The following is a 17,393-nucleotide window of genomic DNA, read 5'->3' on the forward strand; positions in this document are numbered from 1 at the left end:
TGGAGGCCCCAACACGGCAGGTCTATACAACTTCACTGTTGTGCCAAGTGCTGGGCTAAGTGGGGTCCTTAACCCTCTGCCCCTCTCTAAGTGCTACTATCTTCCCCACCACACTGGTGGCCGAAGAGGGGCACAGAGAAGTCAAGCAATCTGTGTAAAGCAACAGAGCAGGGAAGTGGTGGACTCAGTGAGTAGCCCAGGGCACACAGCTTTCTAACTTGTGTGATGGGTTACCATGAGACACTGTAGGCCTGGGAATGGAAAACTGCCTCTGGAAAGCCAGCGGACTTTGAGACAACGATCAGAATGTTAGAGGTGGAGATATTAACCTCTGAGCCTACATTTCCTCATCTGAAAAATCAGAATAAGGTCTGCCCTTCCAAACTACAACTGCCCAGTCCAGTGCCTGGGATACAAGGAGCCACTTCTGCATGGATACCTGTCCTGATGTGGCCCTGGATCCCTGCACAGCCATGAGGGGCATGTCCCTCTCCACTGACGTGGTGCATCCCACTTTACCCCACACAGGGCCTGACCTGAATGCCTCGATGAGCCGCTCCACTTTCTGGGCCTCCCCTTGGACTCGGATGTGTGCCTGGAACTTGCGGAGGGCTTCATCTAGCTCCATGGCAGAGAAGTCCATCTCGTCCACAACACAGCTGGAACAGAGATGGATGGCCTGTGAGAGCAGCCAGGCCCATGGGGATGGCACATCCAGTTCTGTCACATGATGGGGCTTGGGCTCAAGAGCCAAGGGTCCTTGAGTCTATGGGGACAGACAGCCTGCCTCTGGAAAGCCTGCCCCTCAGATCCCCAGGCTTCTGAGACTTCTAGAGACTCTGTGCTTGTATGTCATTCTCTACAGAGGAGCCCAATGGAGAGATCAGCACTGCAGTTCACGTACTCCATGGGTACACAGAGGGTCCATGAAAAGAGAGCCCTCAGGGGCCAGACCAAGACGTGTGTCCAGGCAGTAGGAGCTTCTCAAGAGCCACATTGGAGACTGAGCCACCCTAGTGTGAGGAAGCGGGGCAGGAGGGGAGACAGGTACCCTCTCAATTCTCTCTGTGATGAGGCCTGAGTACAGAGGATGGGGCCTGGAAGGCATTTCCCAGGATGGCCTGGTGTCCATGTCACTTCTGAAAGCAGCTATTGCCACAAAGCTAGAGTGGACTGTGGTGATGTCATTAGCCAGGGACCTGTCTCCACTCCCAGGCCCATTCTGGGGCCCAAGGAGGGCAGCAGGCTGGCAGGCTGAATCTGGGCAGTTCAGCTTCTCTCCAGGAGGCCTAGGAGGCGGGCTGGGGGCCTGGCTACTTCCTGAGGCCAGTGCTATTTTCTAATGGGAGGAGAACAATGCAAGGATTTCCTGAGACCAGAAACCCAGTGGGTGGGGGGTGGGCAGTGGGGGCCTACAAGGCTGTTGCAATGGATCTGCTTTCCCTGTGCCTTGCTCTCCATGCTGATTAGTGAGAGGAAGTGGAAGAAACACGTGAGGACTATTGGAGAGGTCTGCTGCATGCCCTTGGCTAAGAGGCGTCAACCTTCTGCTTTAGTCCTTTGATTTGTGTGTCTGGTCAGGTCTACGTGCACATGTGTAAATTCAGGAAGGGTTTCTGTGTGAGTGCATGTGTGGGTGTATCGAACCCAAGTCCACCCCCTCATACCTGGTGTCCTGTGTGAAAAAAGGCACAGTGCTGGCCGCCACCTCTCTGAGATGGGGGGCCAGTGGCAGCAGTCCTTGCCAAACTGCCTGAGACCACACTGCAGGACACCACAGAACACCCACGCTGGTGAGCCTGTTCCATCTCTGCTCCCCAGCTGCTGTTGTCCTCTGCAAAGCACATGGCTGAGCACATGGCCGGGATGACTACGTGCACCCTCCCCAATCCTGACTTCTCCCTGGGCTCAGTATTTCAGTATCTCTGCCAGTTGTAAAATCTCCCAGTCATAGGACTGGGGACAATCCTAGCAGATATAGCTAGCAGGCCATCTGCACTGAGCACTGCTCTTACCCCCACCCACCTGGTATACATCACAGAAGGGACACAGTAGAGAAACTGTGTGCCCTTCTGCTAGGGGAGACAATAAACCCTGGGCAGTACTATTCATAACAGAAAGCAGCTGGAGGATGGGCCCAGGAGCCCCCCTCTCTGTAGGATTTCCCATAGCCCAGTGTCATATACTCTAGCTTTCAGGGATGCTTGGGTGTGGTTGAGTGCTGCCCACCAGGAAAGTGGGATTATGGGTTAGGTACAGTTGGATGGACAATTGTCCGGTCAAGGAGGCCAGACAAATGTAGGTCACCTGAAGGTCATGTGTGATGGCAAGAGGTTCTGGGGGGGAGGATGGAGGGACTATGGAGGTAGTGGAGTCTACATCAGACGCAGCTGGCCACGTGTACCTGGCAGGGTAGGGACGTGGGAAATGGCTTGGGGTGTTGGATTGGGGAAGAAAGACTGGGTGGCAGAGGCGGGGTGGTCAGTTCAGGCAGCTAGCTCTCTACACGTCTAGGTTCCCTAACCTCAGGTTTACCTACTATATAGGCCCAAAATAGTTGGGAGAAAAAAAAAGAAAACAAATTTTGTCCATGGTGAACACACAGACTTGCTTCTGTCATTGCCCCCTAAACTGTACGGAATACAACTGTCTACAGAGCATCGGCGTCCTATGGGGATGGATGATCAGGGGCTGTGAGATACTGAAGTCTGCACGAGGATGTTTGACAAGTGGGCATTTTTAGGAAGTATGCTGAGCATCTCGGTGTTTTGGCCTCTGTAGAGGAGTTTAGAACCCATCCCAGGAAAGCAAGAGGCAACTCTATGTCCCAGCAAACAGCAAGCCTGGTGCTGATGCTGCACATGAGTAAATGCAGGCGATGTGCATGGGAGGGACTCCACGGCTAACAGCATGTCGTGCATGTGGAATGGGGCCCTGACCCCCCAGACTTACTCGAGCACATCACGGTTGAACTGCTTCTGCCGGTTTCCCAGGAACTCACCGATCATCTGGCGGCTGAGGCCCTTGCGCTGCAGCAGGAAGTGGGCCACCCCCACTGGCGTGTCGGGCACGAAGCCGCGCTCAATGAGATACTGGATGCCCTTCTCAGGCTTCCTGGGTGGGATGGACAAGAAGAATGCTCAGTAGTGACTGCTCGACCTCTGGAGTAGGGGAAGGGTGGGTCTTACAATGGGTGTTCCACATCCTGTCAATTCTGTTTATCTGCTCCAGCCCCTGGCCCTTGTCCGGTCCCTCCTGTGCAGCATGGGTGCTGACTTCAGAGTTCAAAATGACATCCTGCTTTGTCTGGTTCCAAGCCCTTCACTCAATTGCCTAGAACCCATGCTGGCACCGGGGAGACATAATTCCCACCTATAGACACTTCTGCAAGCATAAACTCCATCACACAGCAACAGATCTGCTGCCTGTTCTCCCACATGGAAACCGCAGAAAGGTAATAAGTAGGGACCCTAACATTTGGCCATGGTTACTGTGTCCAGTCCCTGTGGAAGACCCATCTGCACCGATTCAGAGTCCTGCTCCTCCAGCTCAGCAAGTGTTACCCTATGCATGTGGGCGCGCACACACACACACACACACACACACACACACACACGCACGCACGCACGCGCACGCGCACGCGCACACGCACGCACACGCACGCGCGCGCACACACACTCAGACACATGGCCTTGGCCTGCCTAGGTGTAAAGACAGCGAAGTCAGAGTTAGGGGTAGGAGGGCCCCTGAGGGCAATGGAGCCACAAATCTCAGCTGCACCAGGGCCCCAGCTTGACAGCCAGAGCCTCCAGGGTTTTGCTGGGCTAGAAAAGCAGTAAGCAGCCTGCAAGGACAACCATGGCTCTGTCCTCATTGGTTCCCTTTCTAACCTTTTTTTGTATGCACACATTCATCCAATCAGGGCCTAGCTGACACCCCATCTATCTGGACCTTCCAGGGCTGAACAAACAGAAGATTTAGTGAGGGCTCAATGGAGGGGGAAGAGACAGAAGACTGCCACAGACAGGAAAGGGAGTTGCCTAGAGGCAGCCTCCAGGACCAGAGGAAAGGCTAGTAAGCAGGGGCGACTCATTCCTGCCTCAGCCACCAGACATCTGGGATGCCCTGCTTCCAGACTTGCTGGACCTGCTCCTGCTGCTCCTGCTGCTCCTGCTCCTCCTGCCAGTGACCCACTGACTTGTACTGCAAAAGGACCACTCCTGCTGGCACCCCGAAGTCCTGAGAACCCCAACTTGTTTTAAGTTTCTCAGCTGGCACCCAAAGCCTTCTGGGAACACAGGCATGCAGAAACCAAGCCCACTGCAGATGTGAGACACTACAAACCTCTTGCCAACCTGTTGCTCCAGAGGGCATCAGCCGCTCCTACTGTCCCATCCAAACTGTCACTCCCACAGCAAATAGTTTCCTTATTTTCCCTTCTGTGTCTCTTCTTTTTTCTCCCTTGGGAGGGACATTGGACGAGCCGAAGACAGGAAATGGTCTCTACCTACTGACACTTCACCAGGATCATCCAGGCCCTGGGAAGAAGTACTCAACACCAGGAAGCTTCATGCTGAGTAAACCGTGCTGCAGAAGCAGAGTCAGAGGCCAGACTTCCACCAGACACACCACACTGGCCTTGCTGGGGAAGCCAGGACCACGGGAAGGTGTCTGGGGCAGCACTACTGGGTTAAGTGTGCCCCCCGCCCCCCATCCCCTGCCAGGGTGTAGTCTCACTAGCTAGGTCCTCAGGGCACATACAGTTCAGACACAGCAGGTACAGACAGAGCCTATAGCCTGTCCTGGCTCCAGGACAGAACATATTACCTTTGACACCTGGTTGGCTATGTGGGGGACAATTCAGGGTCCAGGGAAAGGACCAGAGGGGTGTCCTCTGATGCAGACAGACTTCTTCCTGCCCTCAGCCTCTGACTTCCTGTCTGTCTTTGTGTAAATCTGAGCCCTTGGCTCACTTGGCAGGGAGGGTCCTGTTGTCACAGAAGGATGACATGAGTTTGAAATAGCTGTACAGGTGACTCTCAAGATATGTGTCCTGCTCTGGAGGATCCACCAGGCCACCTGGAGCTGTGTGGAACCCCTAGGGCCAGGTTGGGCCATTGGATCTGAGTGGCTCCCTCTCCCTCTATCCACAGTCACTGAGAGCTGTTGAGCAGTGGGTGTGCTCTAGAGTCAGTCCAGGCACACCCAGGCCTGTGATCATTAAGTGGGGAGACCGGGCACATTCCCTTATCCCGGTGGGCAGAGGTCTAGTCTGTCTTGTGTAAGAGACAGAACAAGTACCAGTGTCTTCTGGTCCCTTGACAGCAGTGTGCTGCAGATGCGCTGAGTCCCTGAAGCTAGCCCGTCAGGTCCTGGTAATGAAGTAGCCCAGGATGATCTGGTCCATTCCCCACCCCAATGGGTACTCTGCCCGCCCCCCCCCCCCGCCCCCGTTCCCATTTTGGGCACATTCTTACTTCTTTGGCTGCACCCATAATTTTACACATGCCCATGATATCAGGGCTCCTAGATATGTTCCTCTACCCAGGGAAGCGGGGATGTTCTATAGGGTGCTAGGCTGTGGCATCTTCCAGGGCATAAACTCTTCAGAGGTCAAGGTGCCAGGCATAGAGCCTGTGGACATTGGGCTGGTGGCATGGCCAGGGGGGCTGGAAGCCTAAGGGAGGGATAGGCCCTTAAGTGCAGCAGAAAGGGTCTTTCTAAACAAGGCCTAGGGATATCCTCCAGGTAGAGGTCCATGGAGGGGTTGCTGGCTGAGGGTTACAGGCTGTCCCAGGTTGGCTGGCATTGGGGACTAGGGGAGGGAAAAGGTTGGGTAGAGAGACAGCCGGTCAGTGGGCCTAAGGCCTGCATGCTTGGAACAGGATGCTTAAGAGTCAGTTTCTGTGTTCTAGAAGCTTCCCCTGGCTGGTTTGAGGAGATTGGAGCCAAGGCACCACACTAGGCAAGCTAGGGGCGCTCTAGCACCTAGCCACTGCACAGAGGAAGAGCAGGGTGGGGCCAACTTGGGACCTGGTCTCTGCTGATGTGTGTGGGAGCATGTGCGCGTGCGTGCGAGTATCTGTGTGTCTGTATAAGCGTGTGTGTGGTTACCAGGAGTACAGGTAGAAGGGCAGACTCATAATCCTTGACAACTACTGCTTGTGACCCAAGCCCAGGGGAGGAGGGACTGACTCTACCTGGGTGTCACGGAAGAAGCCATGGTACCTGGGGCTGAGGAGCAAGGACTAGGCGCTGCAGGCCACTGTGAGGGGCGGCTGGACGGTGGGGACAGGCTGTGGTAAGGGGGAGCTCCAGGGCCCAGCGGCAGCCTCTAAGAGTCTTTGCAGGAGTGACTACCTCACACTGGCTTCCATGCAGGTGGACAGCCATCCTGCTGGATAGGCATGCTATGTAGCCCCTGCTATGGGCACCCTTGCCGTCCTTCCCCCACTGTGAGTGAGGCAATCGCTGCCCTGTGCAGACAAGGTGGCCTCTATTCAGGCTTCCCTACAGGAAGGAAGCCAAGGCCCTGCTTTGATCTCTGAACTGTAAGTAGAGGGGCGCGCCAAAGTCCTCTTTGGCTACCTGCCATAGGCCAACCAAGTCCCCACCCTCCAAAACTATGTTTTCTCATTGGTGTGTGAGGCAGGTAGGGCTCTGGCTGTGCAGACAGATAACAGGAAGCCTGGGCTTAAATCTCAGTTCCATTTACTGCCTGGGGACCCTGGGGCAAGTTACTTTACCTCTCAGGGGCCTAGGGATGACTGGGTCACCTGGAAAGAATGAAGCAGGAAATTCAAGCTGGAAGCTTCCGTCAAGCCCCTGGGAACTGTGCAGACCACAAGGAGGAAACGGGCCAGGTCTGATCGGGACCAACCAGAGGGACACCATAGCAGCCTGGACAAAATGTGTCTTCAACTTAGTGGTTGGAGAGACTGGGGCCTTTTGGGGTGCTGTGTAGGGAATCAGGAGGGTTCCTGGTGAGGGAACCACTCCCTTTAAAGACATCAAAATGAGGGGCCAGAAGAGTCAAGTACTCAGCTCCAGGGTGCCCAGTAAGATAGTGCTAGGTCTTTAAAATACTCTGTTGCCTCAGAAAGCCCCCAAGCCTCCCTGAGCCACCACCGAGATGCTGCAATGGAGAGTCAGCTTCCTAGAGTACATACTGCGAGGACCCAGCATCAGAGAGTGTTGGCTTCTGCCTCTCTGCCTCACCCACCTCATCATCTGGACCTAGAGGTGTTTCTGAAACAGGCAGGAGGCTCGCAGTGAGCCCACTCACAGTTCCACCCTGCTGTCTACTTCCAGGTCTGGCTGGCATGCCTGCCTCCTCTAAGTCTGGCTAAGCCAGTTTTCCTAGACATCACGTTGGTTCAGACGCAAGTATGACTGAAGTCCACATTTGCTGCAGACACTTCCCTCCACCGGTCTCTCCAGTCTCTCGCTGTCATTCTACAAGCGCTCAGTGGCAACAGCAGCTACGGACGGCTCTGAGTGAGGACAAGAATGAGACTGTGAAATGACCTTACAGAGTATGAATGCCCATCTGCCCCTCCCACAGCCGGCTGCACAGGGCCAAGAAGAGCCTCCAAGGCCTCTTCAGTGGTAGGAGGTCTGACTGCAAAGGCCGAGCTGAGCATGGTGACAGCAGCCACCCATAGTGTGGGATGGCAGCTGCAAGCCAGGCCTTCGCCCCTTTGTCTCAAATCCTGTCCAAGTCCTGGGAGCAGGGACCCATGCCCAAATGAGGCTCAGAGACCCAGGAACACACTCCAGGTCTTGGGGTAGATCAGTGGTATATCTGGAGTCCCCTTCTGCCTCGGGTTTCTGGATTCCTGCCCTCTCCGAGAGCTGCCTACCAGATGTGCAGCTGGGGCCTGGACAGGGGGCTGAGTATCCTGGGGCCTGAGGACATCTGGAGGTGGCACAGCCTCCTGAGAGAGGCCCTCACCACTTGCTTCACTTTTTCAGCTCTCCTGTTCCGTTTTCTTTTTCTAGCTCTCTCACTGTGGCTCACCATGAAACCCTCTGCGGATCCCTAATAAGGATGGTCTGGACAGACAGCTATCACTGGCTAGAGAGGTATAAGACCTATGTGTCCTGGAGGGGACTTGGGTGTGCAGGCAAAGGTGGGGCAGTACTGAGAACAGGAGACCGGAGACCCTTGGGGGAGTCCTGAGACATGCAGAGGGCAGAGCCTGGGAGTGAAGTCGGGGGGAACAACGGTGGGGTCTGAAGGCTGGGGGCCTGGACCTGACATGGTATTGGGACTGCTGAGGACCAGGGAAGGCCTGGCTCAAAACTCCAGGGCCCTAGGGCAAAGCAGTTACACTGCAGCCCAGGCCACAGGGGCTCAGGCTCTCAGATCTATCCCTGGAGAGGCCCAGCCAGTTCTGAGCCCTAGAGCTCTTCCCCACATCTATGGAAGAGCTTTAGAAACGGACCAAAAGGCTTTAAGACTGGCAAAGAGGTCCAGCTTGTTTAACTGGCAAAGTTACAGCAACATAGCTTCTCTCAGAATTTCCAATGTCCCCTGACCTGTCATCATGATCAGAGTGAAGGAGGAAACTGAGGCTGGGTGTTCATTAGGGGTCGAGCTGGGAACCAGCCAGGGCCTTGGTGCCTTACCACATGGAACCTTATTGGCTCCTGCCAAGTGGCTACCAGCTAGATCTCTCAGAACCAGAGCTGCTGCAGGTTGCCCCTCTGGGCTCGGCTGGCCTGGCCTGTTTTACAGCTATGCACCTACCCTGATCTCCGGTAACCACACGTGGCCTCTGGAAAGCCAAGTTAATTTTCATTAGTTTTAATTAATGCACGCCCCTCGTTTGGGCCCTCCAGCCCCGTCTCTGGGAGTATATAGGGGCCATCTCTCCAAATTCACCTCCAATCTGGAGGTGGCTCCAGTGTCCACTGAAGGATCTCAATGAGTTGATTCTAAAATCCCGGGAAACAACTATCTGTGAAGGATGTGACATGTCTTAATACCATGACACATGAGGGGTTGGGAGATGGCATTTACACACATATATATATGCACGGGCACACACATGTGCACACTCATGAACACACACATGCACAGCAGATGTATGAAAGTGTAATGGTTAGGCCTGATGGTAAGGGTTGGCTTTTGGCTCAGTGGTGAGCACTTGTCTAGCCTTTGCAAGGCCCTGGGTTCAGTCCCCAGCAGGGAAAAATAATTAGAAGAACAGAAAACAAAACACAGAAAGAAAAAGCAATTTCAAACACAAAGGCACTGGTGGCTGCACTAAGTGAAATTAAACCCATCCATCAGATAAGAGCAAAGCAGCTAAAGCTAATTAGATGCTTCACGGGGTCCTTTTCATTGTGTTCAAATTATATCTACAAAGGAAAACTCTAATAAAGACGAGAAAGACAAGGAGCCAGCAGGGGACATACTTGTAATTCTGAAAGAGTCATCCTTAAGAAGGCCTCATGATGATAGATCCTCAAGTGACAAACACTGAACATCAGGAGGCTGAGGCAGGAGGGTCCTAAGTTCAAGGCTTGCTAGGGCTGCACAGTGTGAGTTCCAGGCCGGCCTGGGCCGTTTTGTGAGCTCCTGTCTCAAAAGGGAAGTACTCGCCAGTGGTCCTAAATTCAAAACCTAGAACTAAAAAAAGTGACAGTGAAGAAATGGTCAAATAACCTGAAAGGTGTGTTACAGAGACGAAACAGCGAAGTGCTAGCAGAAAATACAAGTTAAATGGTGACATAATCCGCACTCTGCCCGGAGGAAGCAGGGCAGTACCGAATGGTGTGGGTGGGGAGCAAGCACGGTCAGATCCAGGGGTGGGAAACAGGTACAGCCCCTTTTCAAACACGAACTTGGCAGCCCTGATGCCAAAGAAAGTCTCTACTCAGGAGCCTACAATTCCACTCAGCTGTCACCCTGAGAAGGCGCTGGGACAGTCCACACACAGTGTCATGTTTTCAGAGACATGAAGAGGCTGAAGCAACAGGCCAAATAACCTTCAGAGGACCATGCTGGGGTGCACCCCCATGTGACACACGGGAAAGAAGGTCCGTTATCACCGGCAAGCGAGACCTTCAACAGCCAACCACTGACTGGGAGGTCCTAGGTTGAAGTCATCTAGCCCAGGCCACAAGTGATGAGAACCAGGTCAAGTAACAACACCACCTATATTTGTCCTTGTACTCTGCACATACCAACCTTGCATTCTTAGAGTCTGGAAGGAGGTATCATCAGCACCAGCCCTGTTTTACAGATGTGGAAAACACATAGTAGGTCCACAGAGAAAAAGACCTGGATGGGCTGGGGTTCAGTCATCAAGAGCTTGCTGTGCAATGATAGGGACTGGAGTTTGATGCCCAGCACTCAAAGCCTATCGTCCCAGTGCTGGGGAGGTGGAGCCAGAGCACTCTGGGGCTCACTGGCCAGCCAGCCTGCCTAGCTGAATCACTGACTTCCAGGATTAGTTAGAGACTCCATCTCAAAAAGGTGGACAATAAAAGACGACACCTGACATCAGCCCCGGTCCCCACATGCATGCACCTCAACAAGCAGGATCTCTCTCTCTCACACATGCGCGTGTACACACATGCACACACACAATGGAGAGGCTCCCACAGTCAACGATGACACATCCTGAACTGTAAGGCTTTTGCTGTGAGGCAGGATACATTGGAGTGTTAAGTGATGATCGATGGAGAAAGAATCTACGAAGGCCAAAGCTGGTTGGTCAAGGAGATTGTTTCCCTGTGCCTTCTGTACCCTACTGGAGGCCTCCACCCATCCACTCTGCTGTAACCCATTACTCCAGCCCGGGCTGAGAGGCAGTCCTGGAGCAGGGCAGTGTGTAGGAGTAGCAAGGCCAATGGAGGACACATGGACTAAGCAGGAGACACTCATCAGTGACCTGTGCACTCTGGCTGTGGCTTACTTGAACAGTGGCAGGGTTGGCTCTTACATGCAGCAGGCTGCAGGTAGGGAATAGGTTACAGGAGCTACTCTCGTGGCAGATGTGAGGGATCTAAGACTCAGCTGCTGAGGGCTATATACCATTCCCTCCCCACCAGGTCCCTCTGTTGTCCCAGTCCATCTGCACTGCTAGGGATGCTCAAAATCATGCCATCCTAGTCTCAGAGGAGCAGCAGGGAGCAGCGAGGTGTGGCTCAGATGTGGCTGGCCCCCACTGTGCCCCACTACCCTCCTGTGGCCCTTCTGGGAAACTCCCAGGGTGTATGCTTGTAAGCAGCAGGCAGGCTGAGTCACATGCTTTCCAGGTCCACAGCCCCCAGGGAGACCACACCAGGCTGGCGTCTGATGACCCCAAACCCCAGAATCCCCAGGGAAGGAAATGTGAAATCTCAGGTTAAACAAGAGCTGCCAAGGTCCCCTCTGAGGGTGTGCTCGGCCCTCCCCACTTCCCATGCTATTTTTGACCCTGCTAAGAATAGTTTACTTTAAATATCCACCTCTTACCACGGCTTGGCTCTCAGGACCGCCCAGCTGCACCTTCCCTGAGCCCCTCCAGAGCAGCCACTCAAATGGCCCAGTCTACTGTGCTGTCAGCTGCAGCCTACAGACACAAACCTGCCACTGGCTCATTCCAAGACCTTTGTGCTTTCATATCGGCCCTGAACCTGGCACCTGAGGCTGAGCCAGCTACGGGGACACATGGGTGGGCATGATGCATGATGGCTAGGGATTTACCACAGAAATGTCCCCACTCTGCTATCTAGTCCAGGAACACCTGCCATCTCCACAAATGGCCCTTGGAGGAGCTGGGTCTCCCAGGATTCAAAGCTGCTCTGACCACAGACATGGCGCAGCATCCTGCCTTGACCTTACAAAGACTGCCTGAAACCTCTGCCTCGGTGGGGACGTGCTCAGAGGCTCAAGCGGGGAGGAAGGTGAATTTGCCTCTTGCCTGCTCTGCCTGGGCCCAGGGTTGTGACTACCAAGGCCATGTGGGTCTGTCTTCCATGCATGAAAGGGGACTCACTTGTTGAAGAGATTCAGGCCAATTCGGTAATGTCTCTTACGGATGACATCATTGCTGAAGGCTGGCGAGTCCCAGCTGTTGCGGGTCTCCTTGTGGTAGGTCTGCTTGCTGAGTGTCTGTTCCCGCAGGCTGTCCCGAGACGAGGACTCGGAGCTGCAGTTTATGGTGTCGTTGGAGTTGGATGTGCTGTTGATGCTGTCATTGTCCCCATCTGAGTAGTCAGACTCAGACTTGCTCTGCCGGTTGGCTGAACCATTGATGGCCAGGTGGCTCTCGAGAGGTCTGGGGGGCCGAGGCCGCAACTCAGGCTCCTCCCGGGGGAGGCCTTTGGGGGGGCCACCGTGGGGGCCGTGCTTGGGGCTGCCTTGCTGTCCACCGAGGCTGCGCTCATAGGCACTCTGCCTCTTGAGTGAGCTTCGATCTGAGCGGTCACTGAGTTCCACGGAGCTGTCACTGGGTGGCTCAATGGTGAGCAGGGGAAGGTGCTCCACTCGCAGCCGCGGCTCTGGCCGCTCCAGCGACGGTGTGCTTCGGCAGCTCGTGTCTGTGTCGGCCTTGTCCTCCTTGTGGGCCAAGGCCCAGTAGTCCTGGGCTGTACCCCCAGCCCTTAGCCGCAGGTCCGACTCTGTGCTGGAAGGCCGATCCCCAGCCTGTGAGAGCGGTAGAGGGGGTGACAGCTCTTCCTCATCAATGTAGAGGGTGACGTCACTATACGAGGCTGTCATCTCATCCAGTTTGCGGTGGTCCATGCCATGCAGGCTCTGCTTGGGCTCAGTGTCCCGGGCCCGTGCTGTGTCTGGGGCTGGTACCTCCTCACTGTGTAGGCTGCGGCAGTTGAGGGCATCGTCGATGGACTCGGCCAGGGACTTCACCTGCCGGGAGAACGCATCCTCCAGTTCCGTGATGGCGTCTGCAAAGTCACTGGAGGGTGCTGGAGACTTGAGGGCTGGGTCGCTAAGGTCTCCACATTCTGACGGCACCAGGGCCCCCAGCTGGGAGCCATCATTGGTCACAGAGACTTGCTTGCCCTCAAAGTAGGAGCTGTGCACCTTCTCAGGGCCCTCGAAGGAGAACTGCATCCTCATGTTGGACAGCACAATGCGGCGTGACATGCGGTTCTCCGACATGGAGCTGCGCAGGCGCTCAAAGTTCTTGTTCATTTGGTACTGGCGGAACGCCGTCTGGATGGTGCGAGCTGCATGGCGGGTCACAAGGCGTCCCCCATACTTGCGTTCTAGCATTTCCACCTGGTGGGGTAAGGAGAGGAGAATGTGGGCTCTGTGTGAAGGTACAAAAATAGATATCTACCCTTTTCTATGCTCCATAGGGATGTAACCTGGGATGGTCTCACCACATCCCCAGGTTGCTTGAGATTGCTGGATGATTTCAGTGTCAAAGGGGACAGATAAATGCCAAGATAGGGTAAAGGTGGTGCACACATGTACTGAGAATCCCAATACCTCTGGCCACAGAAGCTATGGGCCCTGGAGGTTTTCTGAAGATATTATCTACAGATGTGACCCCAGAGCTGGGGAACCTGAGGCATGAGCAGGTCAGTACCTAGTCAGAGGGCCTGGCTTGACCTTGGCTCTGCCTCTTATCACCTCTGGCTGAGCCTTGGAACCATGAAGTTCCCCATTTCCTTAACTGTGATGCAGGGCAGCAGTAGGACCCACTTTCTAGTGCTCTGGTGAGCTCACAGTGATGGAAGGCAGGTGCTTGCACAGGCCGGGGACAGCTGGATGAAGACCTCAGCCCCATTCCTAGGTAGCAGATGCAGCTGTGAGGTCTCTGTCCTTGCTATACAGAAGGCTGAGCTGAGGCCTAGCGAAGACTTGGCAAGGCTGGCCCTCCCTCTTAGCTGTATGGCTCCATGAGCTCTGATGGGCATGGTTGTGAGTTGGGAGGGGTGCTGGAGTTGGGAGGGGTACTGGGCAAGCTCTCAGGCACCCCAGCTCAACAGCTCTCAAGAGTGACCCATGGCCTCGTGAAATCTCAGGCCATGCAGTCTGCCCAGCCTGAGGGCTAATCCTGAGTCTGGATCCTGGGTGAGTAGGAAACACACTCAGCTATAGCCTGGTCTGCAGGAATCAGTGATGTGTCTCTGGCTACTGGGGCAGGGCTGTATTTTGCAGGGATGGAGAGGGTTCAGGTTCCCAGGACCAGGAGAAATCCTGACTCCACATGTCTGCACTGTTAGAGCCAGCATCTATCTCATCAGGCACGGCAATGCAAAAGGGAGACACACAGGTTCCGGCCCCGGGGGCAGAGAATGTGTGGGGTTAAAAAGACGCACAGTCTGGTAGGGAACACGAGAGACACTGAGCAAAGCCAGGGCTGTGGCCCAAGCCTGGGAGAGCCAGGAGGCTCTGGGGGGTTCTTTCCCTGCCACCCAGAGATGGCTGTACTGCCACATCAACAAACAAAACTACTACTGGCTGAGTGGTCAAAAAGCTCAGGGTCAGGAAGGGACAAAAGCTGAACCTGGGAAGCCCCCTTCCTTCCTTCAATCCCCTGCCTAAGAAGGCCTTGGCCTGGAATCCCTGCCAAGGGCTTCAGAGATACCAGAGTCACCAAAGCTTATTCCAGGGCCTTCCTTGATGCCCTGGACCTTGGGGACAAGGGTCCATCCTGCTTTCCAAGTCCCCCCCTAAGTCTGTGTGCATTGTGTTGAATGATGGCTCATTAGGAGGGCAGAAATGGGCTCTGTGATGAGTCACCAAGAAAGCCCCTCTCCGCCCCTCCCTAAGTGGGCACTGGTTGGCCCAACTCCATGGTCTCTCACTCCTGAACTCAACCATGGCTATCCTGCCTTATGGTCTGGAAAGTGACACGAGGCCCCATCTATAGCTCTTCTGGGACCCAGGGGAGGGAAAAGCAACTCACATTTGCTACCCATGGGATGCCAGGGACTGGACCACACCCTCACACAGATCTTACTGTACTGAGACGAGGGACTCCGCTACCTCTGCTCTCAGATGACGTAAGGGAAGCTAGTAGCCAGGCTTTACAGCCAGTGGCAGGGAGGCCTGCCCCGGGGCCAGGCCTCACACCCTTATGCGCTTATTGCTGAGGATTATCTCAAAGCAGCGCACGTGAGGAGGATCCAGAGGAATTTTCTTCCACAAAGCACACCTGCCACCACTCAGCGACTTGAGGTCATTCCCTGATCCCCATGCAGGCCGCTGGCTCTCAGGGATGAGGCAGGAGAAGGCGTGGAGGGTTGGATTAAGGAGAATGCAGCTGGTTTCCCACCGGACTCTTTTCACTAGGATGAGACTCCCACCTTCCCCTCACAATTCTCATGAAACCTACCCTCCTCCTACTTTTGCCTTGCTTGCCAGGAAGCTCAGGCGGCATGGCATACTTCATGGCTGCTAATGGTAACTCCTCTTGCCTCTGTGCCAACTCTTCCCTGCCACCTTTTCTCTCTCTCATACACCAAGGTCATTCTTGCCCCAAAGCCTTGGCATATACTGTTAGCTCTTCTCCAGGCGGCCAGTTTTCAGGCCAGCCACCGTCATCTGATGCAACCAACTCTCAGAGTCCCTCTACTTCTTCTCCTCCCAGAACTATGACCCCCAGGGTCTGTGTCATTTCCTGCAGTGACAGTGTCTTAACTGCTGACTTGTTTGTCCATCCACTGTCCAGGAATGTCACTCAGGTGCAGCAGTCTCATCTTGCAGGCAGTCCCTGTCCCATTATCTGGCACCAGGGGAAGGAAATTCAGCTATGGGTGGAATGAAGGTGAACAGCTGCATATTTGTGGCATGTAATCATCCCTACATGCCGCCTCAACCTTGCCCAATTCCATTTCATGGTCCTGTGCAGATGACTTTTACAACGAACTCTTCAGGGATCACTGTGGATCTCTGCACAGCTGAGAAACTCGGTAGAGGCTGTTCCGCCTGCTGCTGGCCTGGCAAAGGCATCAAGGCCCACAGCTGTGGGGGAAGAGCTGCTACTAGGCCTCGTGTGGGTCTCAACTAACAAGAAGGATAAAGCATGTGTGTAGAGGGGCAGGGCGATCCTATGTCACAGAGCATCACCCCAGGTATGAGAGGTCAAGACTGAGGGCTGTCTGCCGAGGGAGAAGATCCACCCTGAGTGCACCCCACCATGCCCTCAGGACTGAGGCCCGTGGAGAACAAACAGAACAAAGTGGCCAGCACATATGGACGGGAGGGAGATCACATCTGTGGACTCTGGGAAGGGGTCCTGGTGTCAGTCCATGGCTGAGGGACTGCCAGGGAGACATGGGAGCCTGCCCAAAGCCCAGAGCTATGGAATGCCAGCCAGATGCTCTGCTTGTCCCTACACATCCACACAGCTCAGAGATCTCCTGAAACCTGGCATTGCTCAGAGACACACACAGCAGGCATTCACTCCCACACCAGTTCTCTGCTAGGCACTGAACTGTGAGGATCTCCTCTGCTCACAGCGACCCCAAAAGTGCACCAGGCCACCGAACCCTGGGTTTGAGGCCCAAGGAAGAGCTGCAGCATTCAATAGAGACTTCCTCTAGAGACTGTGGAGCCACAAGCCATAGAGGGATATAATAAGTAGCCTTCCTCCATCAGGCCTTTCTTGGGCCCTAAGGACCTCCATGGCTACCTTGGCAACCTGTGGCCTGGTGGTGCTGGGCCACGACACTCAGACACCCAACATAGGCCCCAGGTCCTAGCAGTGAGGGATATGGAAACCTACAAAGGCAACATTTGAAGAGGAGTCTCTAAGTCCCCAGAAAGGATGTCAGTAATGTAAATCCCTTCCCACATTTCAGCAGAGCTGGGCTGGGAAAGGCTCTGCGAGAAGTGCAGGCAGGGCTCCTCTCATCCTCAGATGTGCACCCCAGCTGGTATCTGGAACCCATCACAAAGAGCATCTGGCAGCTGAGGCCTTGTGTCACTTGGGAGGCCATGCATTGTGGGCAGGGGCCCCTGCCACCTACCTGCTTGTCTTGCAGATCTGAAGAGAGCTCATAGCTCTCAGACAGTGACCGAGAGCGCTTGATGGCCTCCTCCTCAGCCTGCTTGCGCAGGACGGAGGTCGAGTGCTGCAACCGGGGCCTCCGTGTGCGCTGTTGTGGTCCTGGCCCTGCGTACAGCCCATAGGCACCCACTGATGTGTGCTCGTAGTGGTCTGGGCTCAGGCTGGAACCAGGTACCAGGGGACCCTGGTGGTAGGCCGAGGGGCTGTCCAGCGATGTGCCAGTCTCGCTGCTGGGGGCCTCCCCCTCAACACTGCAGAGGAGAGAGAGGAGAGACACACGTTAAACAGAAGAGCAGAACTTGGAGAGTAGGACAAGGAGGGGTGCCCCCAGGGAGCAGGGGCCCTGCAGAGCCGCCCCCTGCTCTGCATCTTCCTGGAGCTTCTGAACGACGTCCATGTTCTAACATC

General features: G+C 54.9%; 1 protein-coding gene across 26 annotated transcripts in view; it reads right to left on the reverse strand.

Annotated features, from left to right (window-relative positions):
- Positions 1-17,393, reverse strand: part of Iqsec1 (IQ motif and Sec7 domain ArfGEF 1) — a 346,001-nt gene that overhangs the window by 18,122 nt on the left and 310,486 nt on the right. For all 26 annotated transcript variants that reach the window (XM_076567332.1, XM_076567331.1, XM_076567348.1 and 23 more), the window contains 4 exons: positions 16,945-17,236; positions 11,994-13,240; positions 2,953-3,114; positions 537-659 (listed from right to left, as the gene is read on the reverse strand). In XM_076567332.1, the coding sequence (XP_076423447.1) occupies positions 537-659; positions 2,953-3,114; positions 11,994-13,240; positions 16,945-17,236 (1,824 nt within the window). The remainder of the gene's footprint in view (positions 1-536; positions 660-2,952; positions 3,115-11,993; positions 13,241-16,944; positions 17,237-17,393) is intronic.

The sequence above is a fragment of the Peromyscus maniculatus genome, chromosome 3 (genome assembly GCF_049852395.1).
Source record: "Peromyscus maniculatus bairdii isolate BWxNUB_F1_BW_parent chromosome 3, HU_Pman_BW_mat_3.1, whole genome shotgun sequence".
In the NCBI taxonomy this organism is placed as follows: Eukaryota; Metazoa; Chordata; class Mammalia; order Rodentia; family Cricetidae; genus Peromyscus; species Peromyscus maniculatus.